The sequence below is a fragment of the Python bivittatus genome, unplaced genomic scaffold (assembly GCF_059951505.1).
Source record: "Python bivittatus isolate LINGU-HERP-01145 unplaced genomic scaffold, Pbiv_v1 ctg000850_np1212, whole genome shotgun sequence".
Lineage (NCBI taxonomy): Eukaryota > Metazoa > Chordata > Lepidosauria > Squamata > Pythonidae > Python > Python bivittatus.
The window spans coordinates 21380894-21404070 of record NW_028277112.1 but is presented as its reverse complement, the minus strand read 5'-3'; the positions used below and the strand labels follow the sequence as shown (position 1 = coordinate 21404070).

General features: G+C 37.5%; 1 protein-coding gene across 2 annotated transcripts in view; it reads right to left on the bottom strand.

Moving 5' to 3' along the window:
• The window catches only part of APC (APC regulator of Wnt signaling pathway), an 83860-nt gene that overhangs the window by 43996 nt on the left and 16687 nt on the right, over positions 1 to 23177 (bottom strand). For both annotated transcript variants that reach the window (XM_015888315.3, XM_007429575.3), the window contains exons 3-5: positions 10055 to 10207; positions 2286 to 2370; positions 835 to 1036 (exon numbers count right to left, since the gene is read on the bottom strand). In XM_015888315.3, the coding sequence (XP_015743801.1) occupies positions 835 to 1036; positions 2286 to 2370; positions 10055 to 10189 (422 nt within the window). In that variant the 5' untranslated portion in view covers positions 10190 to 10207. The remainder of the gene's footprint in view (positions 1 to 834; positions 1037 to 2285; positions 2371 to 10054; positions 10208 to 23177) is intronic.

Genomic DNA, 23177 nt, shown 5'->3' with positions numbered 1-23177 from the left:
CGTAGCCTTTCAATGCATGACAAGGAGTAAAATAGGTGATGGTATTATACTAGAATCAAGAAGATCCAATCCATACTTGGTCACACAATTTATTGGCTTAGCCCAAACATTGCCACACATTTGTTGCTGTTAAGGTAAAACAACAAATTAGAATGTATCAGTCCTGATATTTAACATCTGCACAAAATACAAAATGCATCTACAACACTATCAAGAGAACATCAAATCAAGGTATTAATACAAGATTAGCCAAGATTAAATTAAGATGAGAATGGGGTAAGCAGAGGTGATAGAACATTGGATTTGGACTGGGGTGAGGGTACATTTAAATCTGTATTCTGCACCCTGAACCTCACTGGCTCATCTTAGAGAAGTTCATGGATTATGAAAATGGAAAATATTCCATGCATATCAAAATTTCGTAAGGGAAGGACATGAAGTAAAGCATATAAATAATAGTTATATTATAACATGATATAAAGTATCACTGTGCAGTGCTTTGGAAGAACTACTTTTAGAATGCCTAGAAGCACAATATGTGGGAATAGAATTAGCTCCACATCTAATTCACAGCACCCAATTTAGATGGAACCTATTTATGCATGAAGCTTCACTGACATAACTTTAAACATTTTCAGAGTTGGAGAAATTATAAATAATATTTCTTCAACATGCCACACCAGAGACAGTTGCTGTAAATATTTTTATGTGATCCACACATTCCTGTCTGGGGAAGGGAGGGAGGGAGGGAGGGAGGGCAGGTGGGCTGGCCAGCCGGCCTAGTTTAAAGTTCCAAAGATTGATATAAAACACATATCTGGGATTAAAAATTACCTTTCTTTTTCTAGTTCTTCTAGATAACCAGTGCTTTCTCTACTTCCGTTCATAAAACCTTTTCTGGGAAATGATCCCATGGGAACAGGGCTGCATTCACCTGATCGACTAGAAACTGATCCTTCTCTGCTTCCATATGAACGCATGGATATCTTTGGCCTTAGCTTCACGCCGGGGAAGTTATTGCTATCCAAATTCAGTTCTGAGCAGAAACAAAGAAAAGTGTTGAGTTGACAAGAAAAAAAGTCTTATATGATTTTTTCTATTATGCCATTCCCTTTTCAGGTAAGCAATGTTATGCAAAAGGCAGAAAAGGAATAAGAAATAATAAGCAAAAGAAACTCAAGGCGTGAAATAAGAGAAAAAAAAAATACAGCTAAATCTAGTTTGCCCCAGCATTCACTCTATCTTTCTACGCCTTCCTGTCCTTGCAAACAATCTCTCTACCATGTCCATACGCTGGCTGATTAGTTTAAAGAAAAAAGATAGTGTACGAAACACTTCCTCAATATTCCCCTTCCTTTCAACCACTCCATCATTTGAGCACACACTTTTGTATTCCGCCACATTCATTCACCACCAATTCATTCTTGACCCTATCTCTTTCCTTATTTTATTATTTCTTCTTAGGTACCTCACTTCCATTGCATTCAACTTATTTTTGTTTCTCTCAATATGCCCAATTCTCATTTCCATACAACAAAGTGGACTGAAGCACATTCTTATGCCCAGCCATGTTCATTTCTTTAACAAGCATTCATTCCTCACACAAAGTCATGTATCTTCACATTACCACTACCTTTCTTTCCACTCTTTTTTTTATTGCATAAGCTTTGACAAATTATTGAAACAGAAATGACACAAGAATACTGTAAAGATACAATTACCACTACCTTTTTACCAGCATTTGCATCTCTTAAAATTTCTCCATTTATTTCTCCATCTTTAAGAAATATTCTACCAAGACACACACATTTACCTACTTGCTCTAATTTTTCAATACAGTTTAGTGAATTTCTCCTCCAGATAAAGATAAAGCAGGCAACAAATTTTCTAATATAGTACTTCCTAAAGACAAAATATTTTCCTAGTAAATTAAAATGAGTATCAATTAGGGTTGAATTATTCAGCCAACTGGCAGTCCATTTCCCTTCTATGAAATAATATTTTATTAGGCATCTCACGAAAGGAATAAATGTTTTCAAGTTGCAAGAATAAGAATTAATTTATTCAGTACTAAGTATTACTATGTCTAACCATATAAACCTTGTAGGTATGAAACCTACGTTGCCAGTGTTACCACATTTGGATGACTATTTGAGAAGCCTTTTTTTTTTTTTAAAGAAAAAAATATATGCCTTTGGCTCAATATCAGCCCTCCATGATCTCACAGAAAGAATTCATAGACAACATCTGCTTTGCTAACTGTTGTAACCTTCTTCCACATTTACCTTTAAGACGTTCCAGCAAATCAATCTGACCAGATGAAGCCATTGCCTCATCTTCAATACTTCCTTGCAATTGCTTCAATACCTCCTGGAATATAAGGAATAGTATTATTCAAAAAATTAAGCAATAATGAAGTACAAAGGTTACTATTTTGTAGTGCTCCTACTTTCAAACACATCTTTTGAATTTGGCAGGAACATCTACAGAATTATTTTATTTAGAATGAGAAATTTCATAATAGAAAATGCTGCACATCTTTAATTTCCAATAGCGATTGCTTATTTTTCAGTACAGATAGATAACTTTTCAAGAAATGCATATATACCTAAATGCTTTTACACCATGCAATATGTACATAAGAATACACATTCTGCTTTTAAAATGAAAATAGATCAGTTCACGTGCATTACAATAAAATATTATGAAAATCCTATTAATGTGTTAAAATCAAAATTATTGTTCTCAACTGCTAGGTAAAATACACTGATAGAAAAAGCAGAAAGTGATGTGAGTATTTAAATTCGAAGTTACAATCTGGATTCTTAACTGGATGTTTCATTATTCAGCAGGGAGAATGTTCTTGTTATTTTGGTTTAATTTATGACATGGATTCATCTCTCCCTCAACTTTATCCTAACATATAATAATAAGACCAAGTTGGCCATCTACTCAACTCCACCCACCCAATCTTTCTTTTAATTGACATCTTGATTATTTCATAGGACGTTGAAGGCACTGAGCATCATCCTTCTTGGTGCTTTTAAAAATATTTTAAAATATGAATTCACATAATTCTTCATTCTGTTTTGTTCTCAGAAAATGCAGCTACCAATCCCCAATGATTTCTTCCTTTTCTGCAGCAAGTCCATGTATCACAGTCCATCAAGTTCCTAACTTAATGGGTACCCTAACTTCAGGAAAGGTGTTTCAAAAAGCACAGCTGCTTTTGGATCATAAACCAATATTGATGAAGAGGCAGCCCTACACACATCCCTAAACGATGTACAACTAGTAATTAAAAATGATTTGTGATAATATGTTGCACACTGGTACACATTTTTTAATCTCTTTATATATGCATTGTTGTTCACCTCTTGTTATACATATGATCATCAGATTTAAAGTGCAAAGCACATGTTTCAAATCTGATTTCTCCAATCCTGATGCTGAGCACCGGTCAATTAAGTAGAAGAATGATAAAACCATTTCAAAAACGGAATTACATCCAAGTGATGATTTTTCTATAATGTTTGCTTGGCGATTAATATTTGTCTCATGAGGATTCCAGTATTATCTTCTTTTGACACACTGTTTTGCTGCCAATACTTCATAAATCTGGGAAACTGGGGGTGAATTTGCTTAATAAATGCTCCAAGGAAGACAAGAGCCACAGATTTATCTTCCTCAATTCCTCAAGAATACTCTGTACCAATGTTTCTTGCCTTGGTTATTATTCAATGGAAATCTTCTAGTGAGCAGCTGTTAAAGACATGACATCTTGTAACTCTTGCAGAAAAGTAAAAATTCAGAAAATCACTACAGTACTGAGCAGTGATCAAAAAACCACCCAAAAACTGCATATTTTGAATATGCAGAAATAAGGGTTGATATAGGATCAAACTCTACAGCTGCATTGTGATCTCCATCTTACCCTTCTTTGTTCTGAATTTGAAAAAAGGCAGGAGGTAGTTTGGTAGTTGCATGACCAATATACACAAAATTTCTTGGTCATGTAGTATTGAACCCACAAGCTTCTTTTCACCCTTTTTGCACTGAAGCAGAGAAAAAAAATAGGTGGTTCTTACCAAAAACAAAGTCAATCTTTTGCCAGCTGGAGGGACACACTTAAAAGTTGCAGGAGGGGCAAGCACTGCATTTAATAGACCAGTAAGATTTGCACAGCTGTATCATGGAAGTAGGTGGGTCTGGGATTTTCTGGACTGAGATTTGGGTGTCTCTTTTCTCAGTTTGTTGTCCCTAGTTTAAGGCTTTATAATTTGATTTATATGTACTTCCTACCTCAAAACTTAATTTTAGCAGCAGAAACAAAAAGGGATGTAGAAGCTACAAAGACACAATTGCAGGATGCGTTAAGCCCTGGACCCAGTAGTTGCCCACTCCTTATGTACACCCAGATCAAGTCTACCTTTTCTGGAGGAGCTGTCTGGACTATTAAACACCCCTTAACTAATTTTAGTCTCAGATTTCTATAAAAAAAGAGCAATAAATTTTTCTGCTGAAGATTCATCCCCCTCAGTCTGAAAATGATGGCAAGCTGTCAGGGAGCTTGAATATAGGATCACTACAATCATTATGACAAATGAATCAGTCAAAGTTTCTTTATAGTTTTCCTTATGCAGAATATATCTCCATTAATTTATGAGCAGCTCTTTGCCTTTCAGATCCATATATAGCAATCACTGAGGTCTCTTAGAAATTATAAAGTTATATTCAGCTAATATCATAATGCAATATACATAATATTACTACTGTAAGGCAAAAAGCAGGCCAGCACAAGTTTAAAGTTTAATCAAAATATTCTTTATCATATTTTTACATTATGGTATCTGATATTAAAAATTACTATAGTTCAGCATCTAATAGAAAAATAAGGACATACTTGCCTATTTTAACAGGTATTAAAAAGTAGAATTTAAGCACAACTTTACAAAGTCAGTGCCTAGGATGATTCTCCAACTCAACAGCTTCTGAATACCAAGAGGAAAAAAAAACACAGTGCCCAGAAATATTTTTGCCACAGGATGCTCTTTACTACATTTTGCAATTAGATAGTTAGATAGACAGACAGACAGCTTCCCTTAGACTTCCATTTTTCTCAGCCAAGCCTGTTCGCAATTTCCTAACTTGGGTGCCTGATCCGTTTATGCATCAGCTCCCCAGCACCAGCAGCAACTAAGGAGGGAAGTCCTAGGAGAATCTGGCAGGGCCATGCCCTGTATAAAACTAAAGATAAGAGGCAGGTAGTCACTCTCTGTTCTTGGTAATATTTCAAATGGTTAATGCTGGAAGACAGACTACGAGAGGTTATGACAATCAATTGCTGAGAATTTGGAACCTGATCAGAATGTAAATTGTCCATTTAAAAATTAGAGGTCTTGTTTTGTAGCTCACCCAGGCCAACCACATGCCTGCTAAGTTATACATAGAGTACAGAGAAACCCTAGAAATGAGTTGAGGGGGCAGTGCCATTTGAGCATCAGGCCACTGATGGAAATGCCTATACAGATCAACATCATTAGCTGCCAGGTGCATGTAAAAGTTGCCTCCAATTACTGCATGTGCATGAGGGTATTGTTCTATATAATAGGCAATATATACATCCCCCTCACTCCAAAGTTTTCTACTGTTTATGCAGGTATAAGTGGGATAAGTACAGTTTTATACAGGTGAAACTCGAAAAATTAGAATATCATGCAAATGTTCATTTATGTCAGTAAGGCAACTCAAAAGGTGAAACCAATATATGAGATAGACGCATTACATGCAAAGTGAGATATGTCAAGCCTTACTTTGGTATAATTGTGATGATTATGGCGTACAGCTTATGAAAACCCCAAATTCACAATCTCAGAAAATTAGAATAGTGTGAAAAGGTTCAATATTCTAGGCTCAAACTGTCCCACTCTAATCAGCTAATGAATCCATAACAGCTGCAAAGGGTTCCTGAGCCTTTAAATGGTCTCTCAGGCTGGTTCAGTAGGAATCACAAGCATGGGAAAGACTGCTGACCTGACAGTTGTGCAGAAAACCATCATTGACACCCTCTATAAGGAGGGAAAGACCCAAAAGGTAATTGCAAAAGACGTTGGATGTTCCCAAAGTGCTGTATCAAAGCACATCAATAGAAGGTTATGTGGAAGGGAAAAGTGTGGTAGAAAAAGGTGCACAAGCAGCAGGGATGACCGCAGCCTGGAGAGGATTGTCAGGAAAAGGCCATTCAAAAGTGTTGGGGACTTTCACAAGGAGTGGACTGAGGCTGGAGTTAGTGTATCAAGAGCAACCACACACAGACGGATCCTGGACATGGGCTTCAAATGTCGTATTCCTCGTCAAGCCGCTCCTGAACAACAAACAACGTCAGAAGCGTCTTACCTGGGCTACAGAAAAAAAGAACTGGTCTGTTGCCCAGTGGTCCAAAGTCCTCTTTTCTGATGAGAGCAACTTTTACATCTCATTTGGGAACCAAGGACCCAGAGTCTGGAGGAAGAATGGAGAGGCACACAATGCATGATGCTTGAAGTCCAGTGTGAAGTTTCCAGAGTCTGTGTTGATTTGGGGAGCCATGTCATCTGCTGGTATTGGTCCACTGTGCTTCATTAAGTCCAGGATCAACGCAGCTGTCTACCAGGAGGTTTTGGAACACTTCATGCTTCCTTCTGCAGACGAGCTTTATGGGGATGCTTCATTTTCCAGCAGGACTTGGCACCTGCCCACACTGCCAAAAGTATCAAAACCTGGTTCAATGACCATGGGATTACTATGCTTGATTGGCCAGCAAACTTGCCTGACCTGAACCCCATAGAGAATCTATGGGGCATTGCCAAGAGAAAGATGAGGGACATGAGACCGAACAATGCAGCGGAGCTGAAGCCCGCTATTGAAGCATCCTGGTCTTCCATAACACCTCGGCAGTGCCACAGGCTGATAGCATCCATGCCACGCCGCATTGCGGCAGTCATTGCTGCAAAAGGGGCCCAAACCAAGTACTGAGTACATATGCATGCTTATACTTTGCAGAGGTCTGATATTGTTCTATTTCCAATCCTTGTGTTATTGATGTCATGTAATATTCTAATTTTCTGAGATTGTGAATTTGGGGTTTTCATAAGCTGTATGCCATAATCATCACAATTATACCAAAGTAAGGCTTGACATATCTCGCTTTGCATATAATGCGTCTATCTCATATATTGGTTTCACCTTTTGAGTTGCCTTACTGACATAAATGAACATTTGCACGATATTCTAATTTTTCGAGTTTCACCTGTCCATAGTATTACATGTTGATTAAAATTTCAAGCACAGCCACCACAGCATGAAAGGGAAGCTGAACTACATTAGCTGGCAAGTTGGCTGAAACTAAAAGACCCATGCATCCCTTAATCCTACCCTTTCCTTGGCAAGACCATATTAAGACAAGCACAGAAATCATTGATGTAAATCAAAATGTCCTGCAACATCAGAATATCAAATTCTTGGGAAAAAATATAAAAGACAGATTTGTAGATTTTAGCTAACCGTCCTGGAATGTTCCAAGACAGTAGTTTCAGTAGGTGCTTTTGAGGACTCAGACTGCAGGGGTGGGAATGTCTCTTCCCCTCTATTTGATATACATATCGGGGTAGCCTTAGGGAAGGCAGAGACAACTCCTGTTGTTAGGGATTTGAGTGGAGATATGCTACCCTGAGTAGGGGCCCTTAAGAAGGGACTCCATTTCTGGAGCAAAGTAGGTGTACAGGTGTCAATATGTAATCTCTTGCTCCAGTGGGGAGGAAACAGACTCTCTCCTTGAGGATGTATAGTTTCCCTTCTCTGATGGTGTGGTATAGGGTGGTAGTTCAGGATTTCCCCAGTCTTCCTCCTTAGAGATATTGTGGGAGGACTGCAGGAAACTGATTGCCTCCTTGAGGGGGTGAGCTGGTAACAATACTGGCTGCTTCTGTGACTTGAGGCTGGGAATTCCAAAAGTTTTGAGTGATTCATGCATAGCCTTGGAGTCTCCCAATGTTCTTTGCCAAATCCATCTTTCCCCTCCTGTTTGGAGAGATTCTGAAAGAATTCTCTTTGGGGGCCATTATATGCCTGATGGTAGTTAGTATTCTTAATTGCACCTTCAGCTTCTGTGATAAAGATGGGATTGTCAGCACTTTCTGTTCCTTGACTTTTTTCTTTGCTACTTACCCTAACCCTACCTATATCCTCTGATTCACAAGCAGTCCTTAAAGGTTGGCAAACACTGAAAACATTTTTTGTACTATATTTGAGGTGTGAGCAGCTCATTACATAGTTGGGTAAGTTTTCCTGGAATATGGGCTGATAAAAAGAGATTACCAGTTTTTTTGTAAAAAATGACATTTGGAGGCCAAAACACTGAGTGAATATCAAATTGCACCTTCCTGCATTGTAATAATTGGCATAGAGATCAAATCACTTAAGTTTGTGTTACTCCAGCAGTTCCAACTGTACTAAAAATTTCCTAAGCAGAGGACTACTTGGTTGCTTTGCAGCCTCCTTCTGCTTTTTGTGATGGATAACCTTATGATGGTTTAAGTGCTGGGAGGCTAGTGGTTATAATGCTCCTAAGTATTTTCTCCTTTGCTCCTCATGAAGGGGGCCTACATTTTTAATTAGGTCCTCAATTTTTTGGTCCATATAATCCAGTCTCTCAAGGAGGTCTGACACGGTGTCGACCTGTTTGGTGAGGATGTCCATTATAGTTAGACTACCAGCCACTGTTGCATGGTTGATGGGACAGCTATAGTTTTGAATCTCTTCCAAGGAAGAGGTAATATCAGGTTGTGTGGAATCCTTATTTTCTTTAGTCTTGAGTTTAGGGTACGTCTGAGCTTCCTGTTCTAGTTCCCCAGCATTAAATAATGGCTGATTCAGTGTAACCACAGGCTCTTTGCGTTAAAAAAAAAAAAAAAAGTCCAGTCTAAGCTTTTTGCCTGCTTTAGTACCCAGCTACCCAGACAGGGACCAGTGGTGTTTCTTCACAACTGTAAATGTTACCCTGGGAAAAGTGACTTTCGCTGTCTCCCTTCTCCCTTTCCCTTGTTTCTGAGAAAGGCACCTCATGCTGAGCAATTGCACTTAATTTACACTAGTGTTTGCAAGACCAACCACATCTTACAGTTCCATGGATAAGATTTTAAAAACCAGCAGAAAAAGTCAGCATTCTATCATAAAAGTGCTTGGCAAAGAACTCATGCTGCCTTGCTGATCCTTGCCATTTACTTACAAACAAAAACGCCGTATTACAAGTAAACTTAACCTTCTACTTATGCTCTGTTCCCTAGAATTCCTTCATTATTAAATTATTAAAACTAAGTTTTTGAGCTTTAAGTTCTAAAAAGTTAAAAAAGAAGAAAAAGCCAATGCAGCTTCAGACAGTCCTACCAAATTGGGGCTTAAAATAACGTGTGGAGCAATTTACAAAGAGGAATGCAGGAGCCCACTGAGACTGCTTTACTCCTAGTCAAATGTTGGGACTGATATGTAATACTAAAAAAATATAGTCCCAAAAAGGAGATAAGATATAAAATTTAAAAACTCAGAAGCTGCAACCTGCACAATACCTATACAAATTACTCAATTCCAAATATCACTGTGCCTTTCCTGGAACACACTTCAATGCCTTTCCCTCTGCAATAATAGACAGTAGATATAATCAGACACCCTTTATACACAGAAGATGCCCCTGTGCCTCTGATGAAATTGAAGCATTAGAACATGTTTTCCTAAAGTACAGACACAAAGAATATGAAGCAGCAGCTCTCCACCATTACTACGGCACAATCGCCAACTATTATACTTAAGAAATTGTAACATATAGGTATCATATATGTAACATGTACGTATGTATGTATGTATATGAAATAGGTCTGGAACAACAGGGATTTTTAAAGGGAAAATCAATTATCTAAAAGCACAAAGTTGAATATCCATTGCATTATGGGAAAAATTCATGTAACCACACAACCTGAACCACAGTCCCAAAGTGCTTTTAAAGTAAAATTATTTTTCATACCTTCATATTAGATGCTTCAGTTTCCAGTTTTGTAAGATGATTTGAATTATCTTCCAGTTCTTGTCGAAGATTTGAGTTCTCCATTTTTAATGCCTCTACTTGTTTTAACAACTGATCATATGACACTGCAGCCATTCTGGGCTAACCCAGGACCTGAAGCAAATACAGAACAAACATTTGGTTTCATCTGCTCCAAGAAATGTATCATTAACTATAAAAAATTTATAGGACATTACTCTAGTTCCCATCTAAAGAATTTAACACTGCAGTTTTTATACACCATTTGTAACAAAAGCACTCATTTTTATGGTAAGATAAACACTCCATCAAGTAAAACTCCACTCTTGGTCACTGCATTCATACAGGTTTCTCAGCAGTGTTAAAAAGGTGATTTGCCATGCCTTTTTCTGGAATTTTTAAACTTTCCAGTCTAGCCAACAGCCCTGGAATTCCCTAGTAATCCTCTATTTAAGTACAAACCAGAGCAGACCTACTTAGCTTCAGAGATCAGTCAAGATCAGCTAACTACTCTGACTTGTGATGGCCCAATCCATTTTAGTTACTTTCAATTCTCTTATTTCTTTCTTTAAAGACTGTTATTTCCAAATTATCATAAAAATATTCTGAAATAGTAAATTGTAATTGAAGCCAGTGTTCATTGTAATGCTGTCCAACTGACTTGAATGCCTTTACTTCAGACAATAACATTTAAGATAATATCAAACTATTCACCAATGAGGAGTTTCCAATCCAAATTTTAGTATATGCATCTCCATATAGACAAGTAGTATGTTTGAATTCATTTTCAAAACCAGAACAATAATTCAGAGAACCAACTAACATGCTATAGTAAATGGACAAGCCCCTTTCATTCAAGGTACACTTAAGAGTAGAGGAGTTTCCTCCCTATCCACAGTAATTGTCTGCCAGGGCCCAGACACACCCAATTTCTCACTGTGGAAGCAGGGATAAAAGTTAATAATTACTTCTTGGAGAAGGGAAAAGATGTCCCCTGTCTCCCTTACTAATAAAATATGCCTGATAATATGCAGACAGGGAAATTATCTAAAACCTCTCCCTTCTGGCTAGAGAAAGAAAAAGTTCAGTCATTTTTGGAATCCCTGCCCGGAGGGAGGAGCAGCTTGCCCAGGTAAGCCCAAAATGAGATTCCTCCAACTTACCTGTTCTGATAAAAAGCTTTGGTCTAGAGACAGGCCAGGAAGAAAGGCAAGATGTGTGAGAGAAGGAGAAGATGGGGACTGGACAAGCCTCAGAGAGCACTGATCTCCTGGGAGAAAGAAGGGAGATGAGGGAGGAAATTCTGGATTGGACCCCTGAAGCCTCCAAGAAATCAAAGCAGCAAAGGATCATTGCTCATACACCTCTGATTAACTGCTTAAATCTGCAGGAAGCAAGGTTTATCCAAATAACCACTGAATCACAAAGCAGTAGGAATCAGTAAACTAGAACACATTATCAGGATGTTAGGCTTATTTTCTGTGGCATGTCCAATTATTTCTAGCAGCTTTTGCATCTGAAATTGATTGTATTTTGTATATTTTATATTTAGGGGAAAATTAATCATGCTATTCTTGAATTTGTGATATCCAGAGGAGGAACTATTGTCCTGTTTCAAGTCTTAAACTCACACACAGTTGGTGAGGTGTACGTGAGGAAGTTGCACAGTTGGTGGTGTAGGTGAAGAAAGCAATTTACTCAAGGCTGAGCAGATAACAGCAGACAAGGGAAGAAATGTAAAGCAATGAAGTCTCTTGGAAAGAAAGCCTGCCTGAATGGTTTCACTTTCAACAGGAGTACACAGAAGAGTAGTCAAAACCCAGTCCAAAGTTCAGACAGCCAAGTCAGGTTTGTCAGCCAGTCTAAGGTCAGAGTTTCACAAGCAAGATTCACAGGAGCAGCAGAGTAGAAGATCAGACAGTTGTTCTAACAAAGGAACACGGGTCAGGGCTGCCTCTTAAATCAGGCTGCAGCCAGCTGTCTTTAATTAAAAAAATTACTCCCTTGCTTGGCAAGGAGCCTCACAGAATGTCTGCTCTGTTCTCCACTCTACTTGCCTGGTGTGAAGACTTGGAAGCTTATGTCATTATCATTTGATCGTTCCAGCTGTTCAGGTGGTGCCTGTGTTTGATCAACCTCAGGTGATTCTTGGCTTTGTGTCTCTTAAGACTGACGTTCCACAGGTTCAGCTGAAGCAGCTTCTTCAGAATCTGAGTCCTGGGCCATGACAACTATGATGGAATGTCTAACAGACCCTAAGAAAACAGAGGAGGGAGCAAGACCATTACAGGAAGGACATGGGCTGTTATAGAAAAGATTCTGCAGTCCAGGGGAGGTGGGGTGGAATATGAGAAACAGACTCAGAATAATTCTATCTTAATTATACTAGGTATAAGTTGATCCAATAAACTGCTTTGATAGCATTTCAAGATTCTAATAGAAGAGAATATATGTAGCTCAGGGTTGAACTATGAGTCCTTGGTGCTCTCTGAGCTTGGTTGTTTGCAGACATTTCATTACCCAACTAGGTAACATCATCAGTGTGAGTAAATGTGGGATTTGCTCCCTGTTTATATGCAGTAGTTTGCCCTACCAGTTTTGGTGGGGGTGTGATTTTCTCCTTGGTAGTTCCATGATTAGGGTATTGTTTTCTGCCTGATTGTTTGTCTGGTGTTGGGTAATGAAACTTCTGCAAACAATTAAAAAACAAAGAAAGTGGTGAATTGATGATGGTGAGAAGGCAAAACTTCTGAACTCTTCTTTTATGCTTGTCTTTTTTTTCCAAAGGGAAATAGAGCCCTAGTTGGTCATTATGCCACTAGGAGAACAAAGAAATTGCAATTTAGGATAGATACGGAGAAGCATGAGAACTTAGCTAATTTAAACAAATTCAAGTCTTTGGGGCCAGATGGATTACACGTAGTCCTCGGTTTACAATGGCAATTGGGACCAGAATTGCTGTCGCTAAGTGACACGGTTGTAAAGCACAATGTCACATGACCATGCTGCTTAGTAACAGCAGTTCCGGTAGTCCCAGTTGCTGTCATTAAGCAAGGACCATGCAGGTCATTAAGGAAGACCTTACGTGAGCATGACTTCTGACTACCTGCCAGCTTCCCCAATGACTTTGCTTGTGGGAAGCCAGCAGGGAACATTAGAAATTGCAATCATGTGACCGAGGGAATGCTGCAATGGCCGGAACTCCGAAGACCAGTCGTAACTACCACTTGTTTAGCACCTTGTAGGTTTGAACAATTGCTGAACAAGTGGTTGTAATCCGAGAACCACTTCTATATCTCAGGGAACTGAAGGAACTAAGAAAGGTGATTATAGAAACACTTCTGGTAAACTTTAAGAACTCCTGAGGTACTGATGAGGTCACAGAAGCCTGGGGGATAGCAAATGTCATCCCGATCTTCAGAAAAGGGGAAGACACAGGAAACTACAGACTTGCCAGCTTGATATTTATGCTGGACAAGTTCATTAAAATGATTATCAAGCGGTATGTTTATAAGCACTTGGATTGGTGTGTTACAACTAGCAGGAGTTAGAATGGATTTGTTACAAAGAAATTGTGCCAGATCAACCCAATCTCTATCTGTGACAGTTATAAACTTAGTAGGTCAGAATAATGGTGTAGACATAGTATATCTGGATTTCAGTAAAGCTTTTGACAGAATACCTCATTATATTCGCATTAATAAAATGGCAAAACATGGCCTAGATAATAGTACTGTTAAACTCACAGGTGACTGAATGACTGTACTCAAAGAGCGCTCCTGAATTATTTCAACTTCAACTTGAAAAGAAATATTGAGTGGAATGCCACAGGCCACTGTCTTAAGTCATGCACTGTTTAACATTTTTATCAGTGACCTGAATAAGGGAATTAAAGAGACGTTTATAAAGTTTGCAGACAATACAAAATTGGGAAGGGTGGCTAATGTTTTACATAAAAGAGAGATTCAAAAAAATCAAGACAGACTTGAGCAGTGGGCTGAAATGAACAATTTAATTGAGAAAATTCAAAATTCTGCATGTATAGGAAAACTATAAGGCACAATTATAGGATGGGTAAGACCTGGCTTGCATGACCACAAACATGAGTTAGCAATGTAATGCAACTGCTAAAAAAGCACACGCTATCTTGGGGTGCATCCACAGAAGCACAGAGTCCAGATCATGGAAAGTAATTGTGACTGTGACCAGACCTCATTTGGAGTACTGTCTCCAGCTCAGAACACCATGGTTCATAAATGACAGTGACAAATTGAAGTAAGTTCAGAGGAGGGCTGTCAAGACACTGAGAGGTCTGGAAATCAAGTCCTATGAAGAATGGTTAAAAGATCTGGGTATGTTTAGCTTACAGAAAAGATGACTGAGGGAAGATATGACAGCAGTAATATCTGAAGGGTTGTCTGACAAAACAAAGAGTGCTCATTTTGGTACCGCAGAGGGCAGAACCAATAGTTAAAATTACAAAGGAGAAGGTTCAGGTTAGACATCAAGTGGAACAGGCTGTCATATAAAATGGTAAATTCTCCCTTGCTAGAGGTCTTCAAACAGAGTCTGGATGAACATCTGTCAAAGATGCTCTAGTGGATCCTGTATTGACTAGATCCTGTATTGACTAGATTAGATGGCCTCTAAGTTCCATTTAAATCTTATGAAAAATGGATATGCTTCTAGGTGGGTAGAGAGAGGATGGTAGGCAATAGCTTCACCAGTATGCTTGATGGCAAGTACCTAAATGGATATTATGTGTCTAGCCTTCCATTTGAGAATGCTACCTGAATACAATAGATATATTTTCCTACTTTTCTCTAAAAAAGATGAAATTGAATAGAAATAGAAAGCAGAGAAGGGACCTAAATGAAATATATTAGAATGTGAGCAATATCTTAGTTCTAAAACAGTAGGTTTAAATCATGAATGTGCAACAGGTTATTTTGGATGGGAGTATGGCTAAGCAATTTCCTTGATTCCAAGAACTGTGTCAGATGCTGCATGATGATCAGGAGGTATGTACATGTATACAAATACAGTATTCCATTCATGCCAGGGGCATGAGATGATGAAGGAAAGCTTAATTCAGAAGTGAACTATGAACAGTAGGCAAAAAAAAAAAAAAATCAAATGAATCTTCCTTGTTGATTAGTTTTGCTCCCATACTTATTCATTCATTTTGCTGGCCTAAATAAGGTGTGTGTAAAAGCAAATAACCTAGAGAGAGAAATCAATTAAGATACAAGGGAATGTATAAATTTTTAATTTAATTTAAATACTTAATAACACATGCAATTTAATTTAACTTGATACAATTAACACTGATTTCTTTATGTTTATGTTTTTAATAGCCTTGGGCACTCTGGTAAATTGTTCTTCCTTTTGGTTGCTGCTTGGATAGAAGACCAGCAGGAAATAACAGAATTAAGGGCTAGTCTGGGAAGTTTTGAAAAAATCCCCAAAGAAGGTAATAGCAAACCACTTCCATAATATTCCCAGGAAAACTACACAGACATATCCATGAAGTCACCACAAGCTGAACTCAGACTTGAAGAAGAGTTTACTTCCCATTACAAATTCAGGCAATTTTGTTATTTAAACTTTTAAATCAATTTTAACAGCAATGTTCCAAGAAAAAAAAACACAATACATACAGCTAAAACAAGTTCCTAAAAATCAGATTTGCCCCACCAAAACAATTTAATATGTTCCAAAATGGATCAGGTTTTAATGAATGGTTAGAAGTTTCTAACACACACACACACACACACACACACACACACACTGTTAACAGCCACCATAGAAAAAAATCTTTAAAACTTCCAGGGCAAAAATCATTATTGCAACCATTTGTCAAAGCACTTGCAAGCTGAAATCTTGCACATTAAAGGATGACTGCACAACTTGAAACCTACTTGGTAAACATTTGCATCAAGAAATGGGTGTAATTATATAGATAAATATATGGTAAATATGCAGAGATTGCATGCAGGGTTTCATTGTACCCAGAGAGACCAATTAATATGTCAAGAGGCTCATCCGCACTGCTTTCCCATGCTGAATGCATTTCCTTATTTTAGTAAAATGATGGTTGGGTTGAAAGGAAGAGTGAGGACTTATGCTCTTTATTTTTTCTTCTTATCCAGCATGGAAAGTGTAGATGATGAAGTGCTGACTGCTAAAGTAACACCTTGGCAGGAACTAAAGAAATACAGGAACCTGATGAAAGAAAGACTACAATAGCTGGAAAAATGAATGTTGTAAAGAGCCTACACAGCTCCCTGGACTGGAAGAATTTCAAGGAATAGTTGGGGGAGAGGAAAGAGAAAGAAGAGTTAGTACAGAGCTACCCTCCAGCTTATTTATCTCTTCTAGAAGATTTCAAGGGCAGCCTAACATCAAGCATATTACAAGTCTTTTTTTAAAAATCAGATTAGCATATTGCCTCTGCCCAAGATAGCACATATTCTAAACATTCAATGCAGTTGGTAAAACATTAGCTAAGCATACCAGCTCCTAAAGAATTCCAATGTCCTGTACCTATTCAAATTGAGAAAATGAAACTGTCAATCTAGTTCTTGCAAGTGCCCATCAGCATAATTCCTGATTTGTCTAGATTCAGTTTCAGGCTGTTTATCCTATTCAGCAGATCATCAGCTCAAGCAATAGTTCCTCTCGCTTAATGACCCTAATTGGGACTGGAATTTCTATTGCTAAGCGATGTGGTCATTAAGCAAAACATTATGTGACCACACCACTTACTGGCAGCTGTTTCAGTAGTCCCAGTTGCAGTCATCAGGCCAAGACCCTGCCATCATTAGGCAAGGACCTCATGCTTCTCCTGCCTTGCTGTGCTTGCCTCCACTTCAACTCCCACCACACCTATCTCCCCCCCATCTCTGCCCTTTTGGCCACCCTGCCCTCTACTGCCCCCAGCTGACCTTTGCCATCTTCTTTCTTCTGCTGCTGGCGAGGCGTGCCTGGCCTGGCCCTTCACAAGGCAGTTGCTGGCAGCTGCTAGGAGTGTCTTGTCAGCAGTGGGAAGAAGAAAATGGCGAAAGTCAGCTGGGGGTGGTGGAGGACAGGGCGGCAGGCGGCAGAGTGCAGGATGGCCAAAAGGGCAGAGATGGGGAGGAGATAGGCAGGTGGGTGGAACTAAAGTGCATCCTGCAGTTGTAAATGCAGGTGGGCTGCCAAGCACCTGAATTTTGTTCATGTGAATGTGGGGACACTGCAACAGCCATAACTTCGAGGACCAGGTGTAAGTACCATTTATTCAGAGCTGTCATATCTTTGAACAGTCACTTAACAAATGGTTGTTAAGCAAGGACTACCTGTATGGAGCAGTTACAAACTTTGGTCAATGAAATTTGAATCATTACCAGCAATTGATACTCAGTTGCAGAGCAACACTGAATCTTCTAAATAATTTAAATATCATATAGTATTGGTGCAAATACTGAATCTTGTGTAACACTCTTCAATGTCTATAGGACCAAAATGGCTTTTATTGTTCTTTGGAAATGGATAGACAAAAAAAGAAAAAAGAAAACTGGTACCAAGCTTCCAACTAAAATGATTTAAAATGAATTATGTGGACCATTATCAAAATCTGTTGAAATGGTCCACTAAAATCAAGAGTATACTCTCATTATCAGTGATATGCTGACCACTATTTTAAAAAAGAAAAGCTTAGACACAGGCTTATAACTGGTCCTAACATAAAGATGATCTCTTGAAGAGATGAATCACTGACTCCTACAAGCAAGGCTTTCAGCATTCACAGTTCAGGCCACCAGCAGGAAGTGTCAGTTGGCTTGTACCATCCAGGAAGGATAAAAGGCCATATTTTATGTAGCAACTTTTAAAAATAAGAACACTCTTAAAGGTAAGACAATATGAGTTTCAGTAGGACAGCATATATGTGAGAAAGACAATCATTTTCCTTCATTTCAGAAGAGAATGTGAATCTCAAGGAGCAATTCAGACCAATACCCTTGCTGAATGTAGATTACAAGATTTTCATGATAATATTAGCTGACAGACTGAAGAAATGTGTTTCAGATATTATACATATTGACCAAACTGGTTTTATCTCAAAGAGAAATATAAAAGACAACAGTAGGTTTATAATCAATACAACAGAACATATAAACAAAAAAGAAGAAGCTGCACTAATTTTTTGGGATGAGAAAAATAGCCTTTGACAACTTGCAGTGGCAATTCATGCTGGCAGTACTAAATAAAATGAATCCTGGATAAGGGTTTCAAGCCTGGGTTAAAGGTATATACCAACAGTAAAAAAGCAACAATCTCTTGGCAGATTTCCAAATCAGTAAAGGAACAAGGCAAGGATGTCTACTCTTCCCTTTACTACTTATCATTGCAAGAGAAATATTGGCAGAAAAAGTCCAAGGTGATAAACGAGTAACAGGGCTCAACATTTGTGGAGAGGAATATAAGCTTAAACGTTATGCAGAAGGTATAGTATTAACTACCATAAAACCACAAAAGGCAATAAAACAGTTTAATGAAAACAATTAATAATTATGGAGAACACTCTGGATATAAAATCAATGTTCAGAAAACAAAAACAATTACAAGATTTTTAACATAATCAATTTTCTGCAAGAAGAATCTGGTTGTCAGATAGCCCACTCAGCAAAATATTTTGGTTTGCAGCTGACAGGCAACAATCAAGAAATATATCAAAATAATATAAATAAGGAGAAAATCAGATCTCAAGAAGGAAGGAGGGATATTAAGAAAAAAGACAGAATTTGAAAACCAACACCATATATTAGGGTACCTGTACAAACTTTTACTTAGATATGATACAGAGACAGAACAAACAAAAAAACTGTATGACAAAACAGATGCAAAATTTCAAAGAAATAGTTACAACACAGAAATGGAAGGAATTATGGACTAAATTTAAAAAATTTATACCAAGTTACAACCTTAAGAAATATTCATACAAAATGTTCTACAGATGGTATACAACTCCATCAATAATATCTAAGATAGACAAACTGTACAATAATAAATGTTGGAAATGCCATGAAACAGAAGGAACATTTTACCACATGTGGTGGAAATGTAAAAAACACAAAAGTACTGGAAAGACATACATAGTACAATGCAGAAAATTTTGAAATTTAAATTTGAATTGAAATACAATTTTTGTTACTAGGTATAATCTCAGAAAACATCAGTAAGAAACATAATAATTTAATGAGATATATGTTTACAACAGTGAGAATAAATTTTGCTCAATAACAGAAGAAAGATATAATTCCAACCATATCTGTTTGGGACTTAAACTTGGAGAATACGCAACAATGGCAAAACTAACAGTATATATACACGATAGAAGTTTAACCAAATGTAAGCAAAAATGGTTCCCATACATACAACACATCACACAGCATGGCAAATATAATCACTTACAGTCTGGCTTCTAAGGGGGCCTAAATGTCTACAAATACTGCAAATTAGCATATGTATAAAAAGGGGGAAGTCAGGAGCCCAACAGTTCCTTTTTTAATTTCCTTTTTTTCTTTTTCTTTTCCTCCCCTATTTTTTGGTATTCTAATCCTTGTTAAATTTGCTTCATGTATCTTTTTTTTCTTTTTATTAACATGTTTAATATTAAGCAATCAGTTTAAGATTGAAATCTTAATTATATAACAAATACTTTGATGAAATTCACAGTGGTTCTTTTTTTTCAATGTCCTACTTAACTATGGATGAAAAAGTCAAATAATTTTATGCTTGTAAATTAATACTGATAGATCACTTTTTTTCTCTTCTCTATTCTTAACACTCTAAATTTTCTAAATAATAGAATGTTAATAATCTCCAATTAATATTGTATAAACATCACTGTATTGAAACAATATAATGTATCAAGATTTATAACAATATAATGAAAGGCAAAAAAAAAGTAGCAATTTTCACTGATAGTGTTCAGATGAACGATCTGCAGAAAGGATGAAGGAAGGATAATGATAGGGTAAAATTTGAAAGCATAGAGAGCACTCAAGTAATTTCTAGTAGAAGATACCAGAAGGCCAAGGGCAAAACAATTTAAGACTACGAGACAGGATGGAATATGGTGCAAATTGTTAGCTAAGTGATTAATCTTAACTATGAATGATAATACTACAAATAATGTTTTGGCAACAATTGATTCTGTCCAACACACAGAGGAACTGATCTCATTAAATCCTGTGTAGTAGACAATCTAAAAGAAATTGACAAAAGAAACAGCAGTACAAACAGAACTTTATATGGGAAGCCAATTTTTATATGCCCTGACACTGTTAGCACATAAATGATTCCTCTGCCAACCTATCATACAATAATAAGGCTTGTACATGCACTAAGCCATAATGCAATTTTGTGTGGCTTTACCATGGCATAATGTGTAAACTTACCCATTGTAGCTTAGTGTTATATGTAAGCCAAGCAACTATGGTTTATTCAACAAACCTTAGGTTAAAATCCTATATTGCTATGATATGTTAACCTAGTCAATTGTTTTTAACTACCCCTTGTTGAATAACATATAATCAATACTATACATAAGCAAAATAATAATGTCCTTTTTGGTCAATTCATAGTTTGTTTTATCTTTTTTTTAGTTTGCTCTTGCATTTCTATGGATTAATTGGAAATTTGGGCAGGGCAGACAAACAGAAATAAGTGAGGAAGCTATTGTGTATCCCTGCTGGTACAGAACATTAAACCACAAGTACAACCAACCAACAGAAATGTTTTTTAGACTTTGGTTTACTATCCTGAAACAAACCATGATATATTCACTGTCTGTTTCCCCATTGTATTAAGCCAAGAACAAACTACATTATGACTTGTTCAAATGAGTGAACTGAGCCAAACTCTCCTCTAATACAGCATTTGAAACTGTTTCCCAGAGATAAAATATGGCTCCTGTGTAAGTTGTCTTCTTGCAAAGAGTGGGAAAACTCACATGCAGCAAGTGAAGGTAATACATTAGTATGCATATACACGTGATTCAAGTTAGATTTCTAACTACCTCTTTTCCTCCTTAATGTATGATTCAAATGGAATTTTGTTATTTTAGATTTATCACAAAAAATATTACCAGCACAATAGGACATAAAGCACAGCAAACCTCACATAACAGAAAAGGCCGGTATTAAAAGACAGAGTTATCATTTACTGCTATACGGAATAGGGCAGCTGAAGGAGGACTGTTATAGCTTGCTACTCAATTAATCAGACAACCTCAGGAAGGATCACATGAGTTTTCCAAGGCAGAGAAACCTAATTTTGATTGTTATAAACGGCTCTTTCACAACATGCTAAAGACTGTATTCCAAAGATAGGTGGGGCCAGTACCATCTGTTATTATATTAAATTATTGTATTTTTATTATTTTTCTTTTAAAATGCTATTTGTTTTTTGTAGTTGCAAGGTAACAAGTATTGTAGATTTTTTTTTTTTATTAATAGAGGATGCTATGACACCAAAACTCATCTACTGATGACAAGAAAAGCTGCAGTTGTTTCATTGTAATGGAACAAGATAAAACTGGCAGGAGTGGCAGAAAAAACAGAAAAAAGTGTCTAAACAGGAGAACAGGACAGGGGAAGCAAGAAGGTGAATTGGGAGGAAGCAGGACAAGAGGCTGGAGAGAAACCAACTGGAGGCAGTAAATGTGGAGGAGAAATGAAGCAGAGGAGAAAACTGATGCAAATGCACACACAAGAGAATCAGAGGTGGATGCAGTGGCAAGAAGTAATGGATAAAAAATGAGAAAAATGTGCGGCAGCAAAGGAGGAAATGCACTGCCATGAGTGGAAAAGCATTCAGGCAGCAAATGAATTGAGCAGGCCGAGAAGACAGAATTGGAGGAGACAGTGCTATCAGAAAATAAAGGACTGATTGAGGACACTCCAAGTAGGAAGAGTAGAAGAACGATGAGTATTAACAAAGGGCAGAATGTTGGGGACAGGCAGAGGCTGAATGCACTTGAACTGGTAATAACAAACAGGGCTGGGGAATGGAGGCAACGACTGCACCAGACAGCTCACTTGCTAGAATTTCAGCACTCCTGCTCTTGGGCTATGTTGTCAATCATTCTGCTGTTCTGCACATGTATTCCATACCTGCACTTCACGTGCTTCTATGGACAAAGTTTAGAATTAGGAATTCGGAAGCATTATTTGCTACTTGCAATGTATGGCCTAGGTTTTGTCTTCCTCATTGCAATTTGGTGATTACATATTGCTGATTATACTTGTCACAACCTATAATACAGAATAGACTGAATCCAACTGATAAGAGGAAAGTGGAGTTGCATTTTCCACATTCGCCAAGCATGAAGATTTTCATAAGAGTCAAGTGAGGTGGGGGTTTAAGGAGTCAGCCCCAATTAAGTAATAGTATGCTTCTCTGACAAACAGGTGACAGGCCAACCCCACAGACCTGAGATTCCATCTCTCTCTGCATGTCCCTTGCACATACAGGATTAGCAGAAAGGGTGCCCAACTAGTTTTATGCTATATTCCATGCCAACTCTATGTATCTTTCTGATAATAAAGGATATGTCCACACTTATTCACAAAACCCAAGTAGGTTATTCTCCCTTCATCTTCTAGTGCTATTAAGTGCTCCAGTTATATCTAACTGTTGGTATTTCAGGACTGCCACCAATTTATATAGTAATACTTATATTTTTAACTCTGATTGGTTAAAATTACATATAATAAAATAAATTTCATACAAAAGTAGTCATACATAATTCTTAAGTGCAATCCTTTACATGTTAAACAAGAAAAAAAAACCCAAGTTCAATGGAACTTCACTGCCAGGTAATACACACAGTATTGCTGTCTAGTTCTGTTCCGTTAAATTTATCTAAATGGCAGATTATATTTTATACCCTCTGCCATAATTATTAAAACCATAACTAAAATTGCACATCTTGAAAAAACATCTTCATTTGTCTACTTTCTGAAAACATATTAGGTGAGGTTCAAAATTAAAGACCAGATGAAATCAATGGGATTCAATTTATTCAATTCATGACTGAAGCTCCATGGATTTCAAC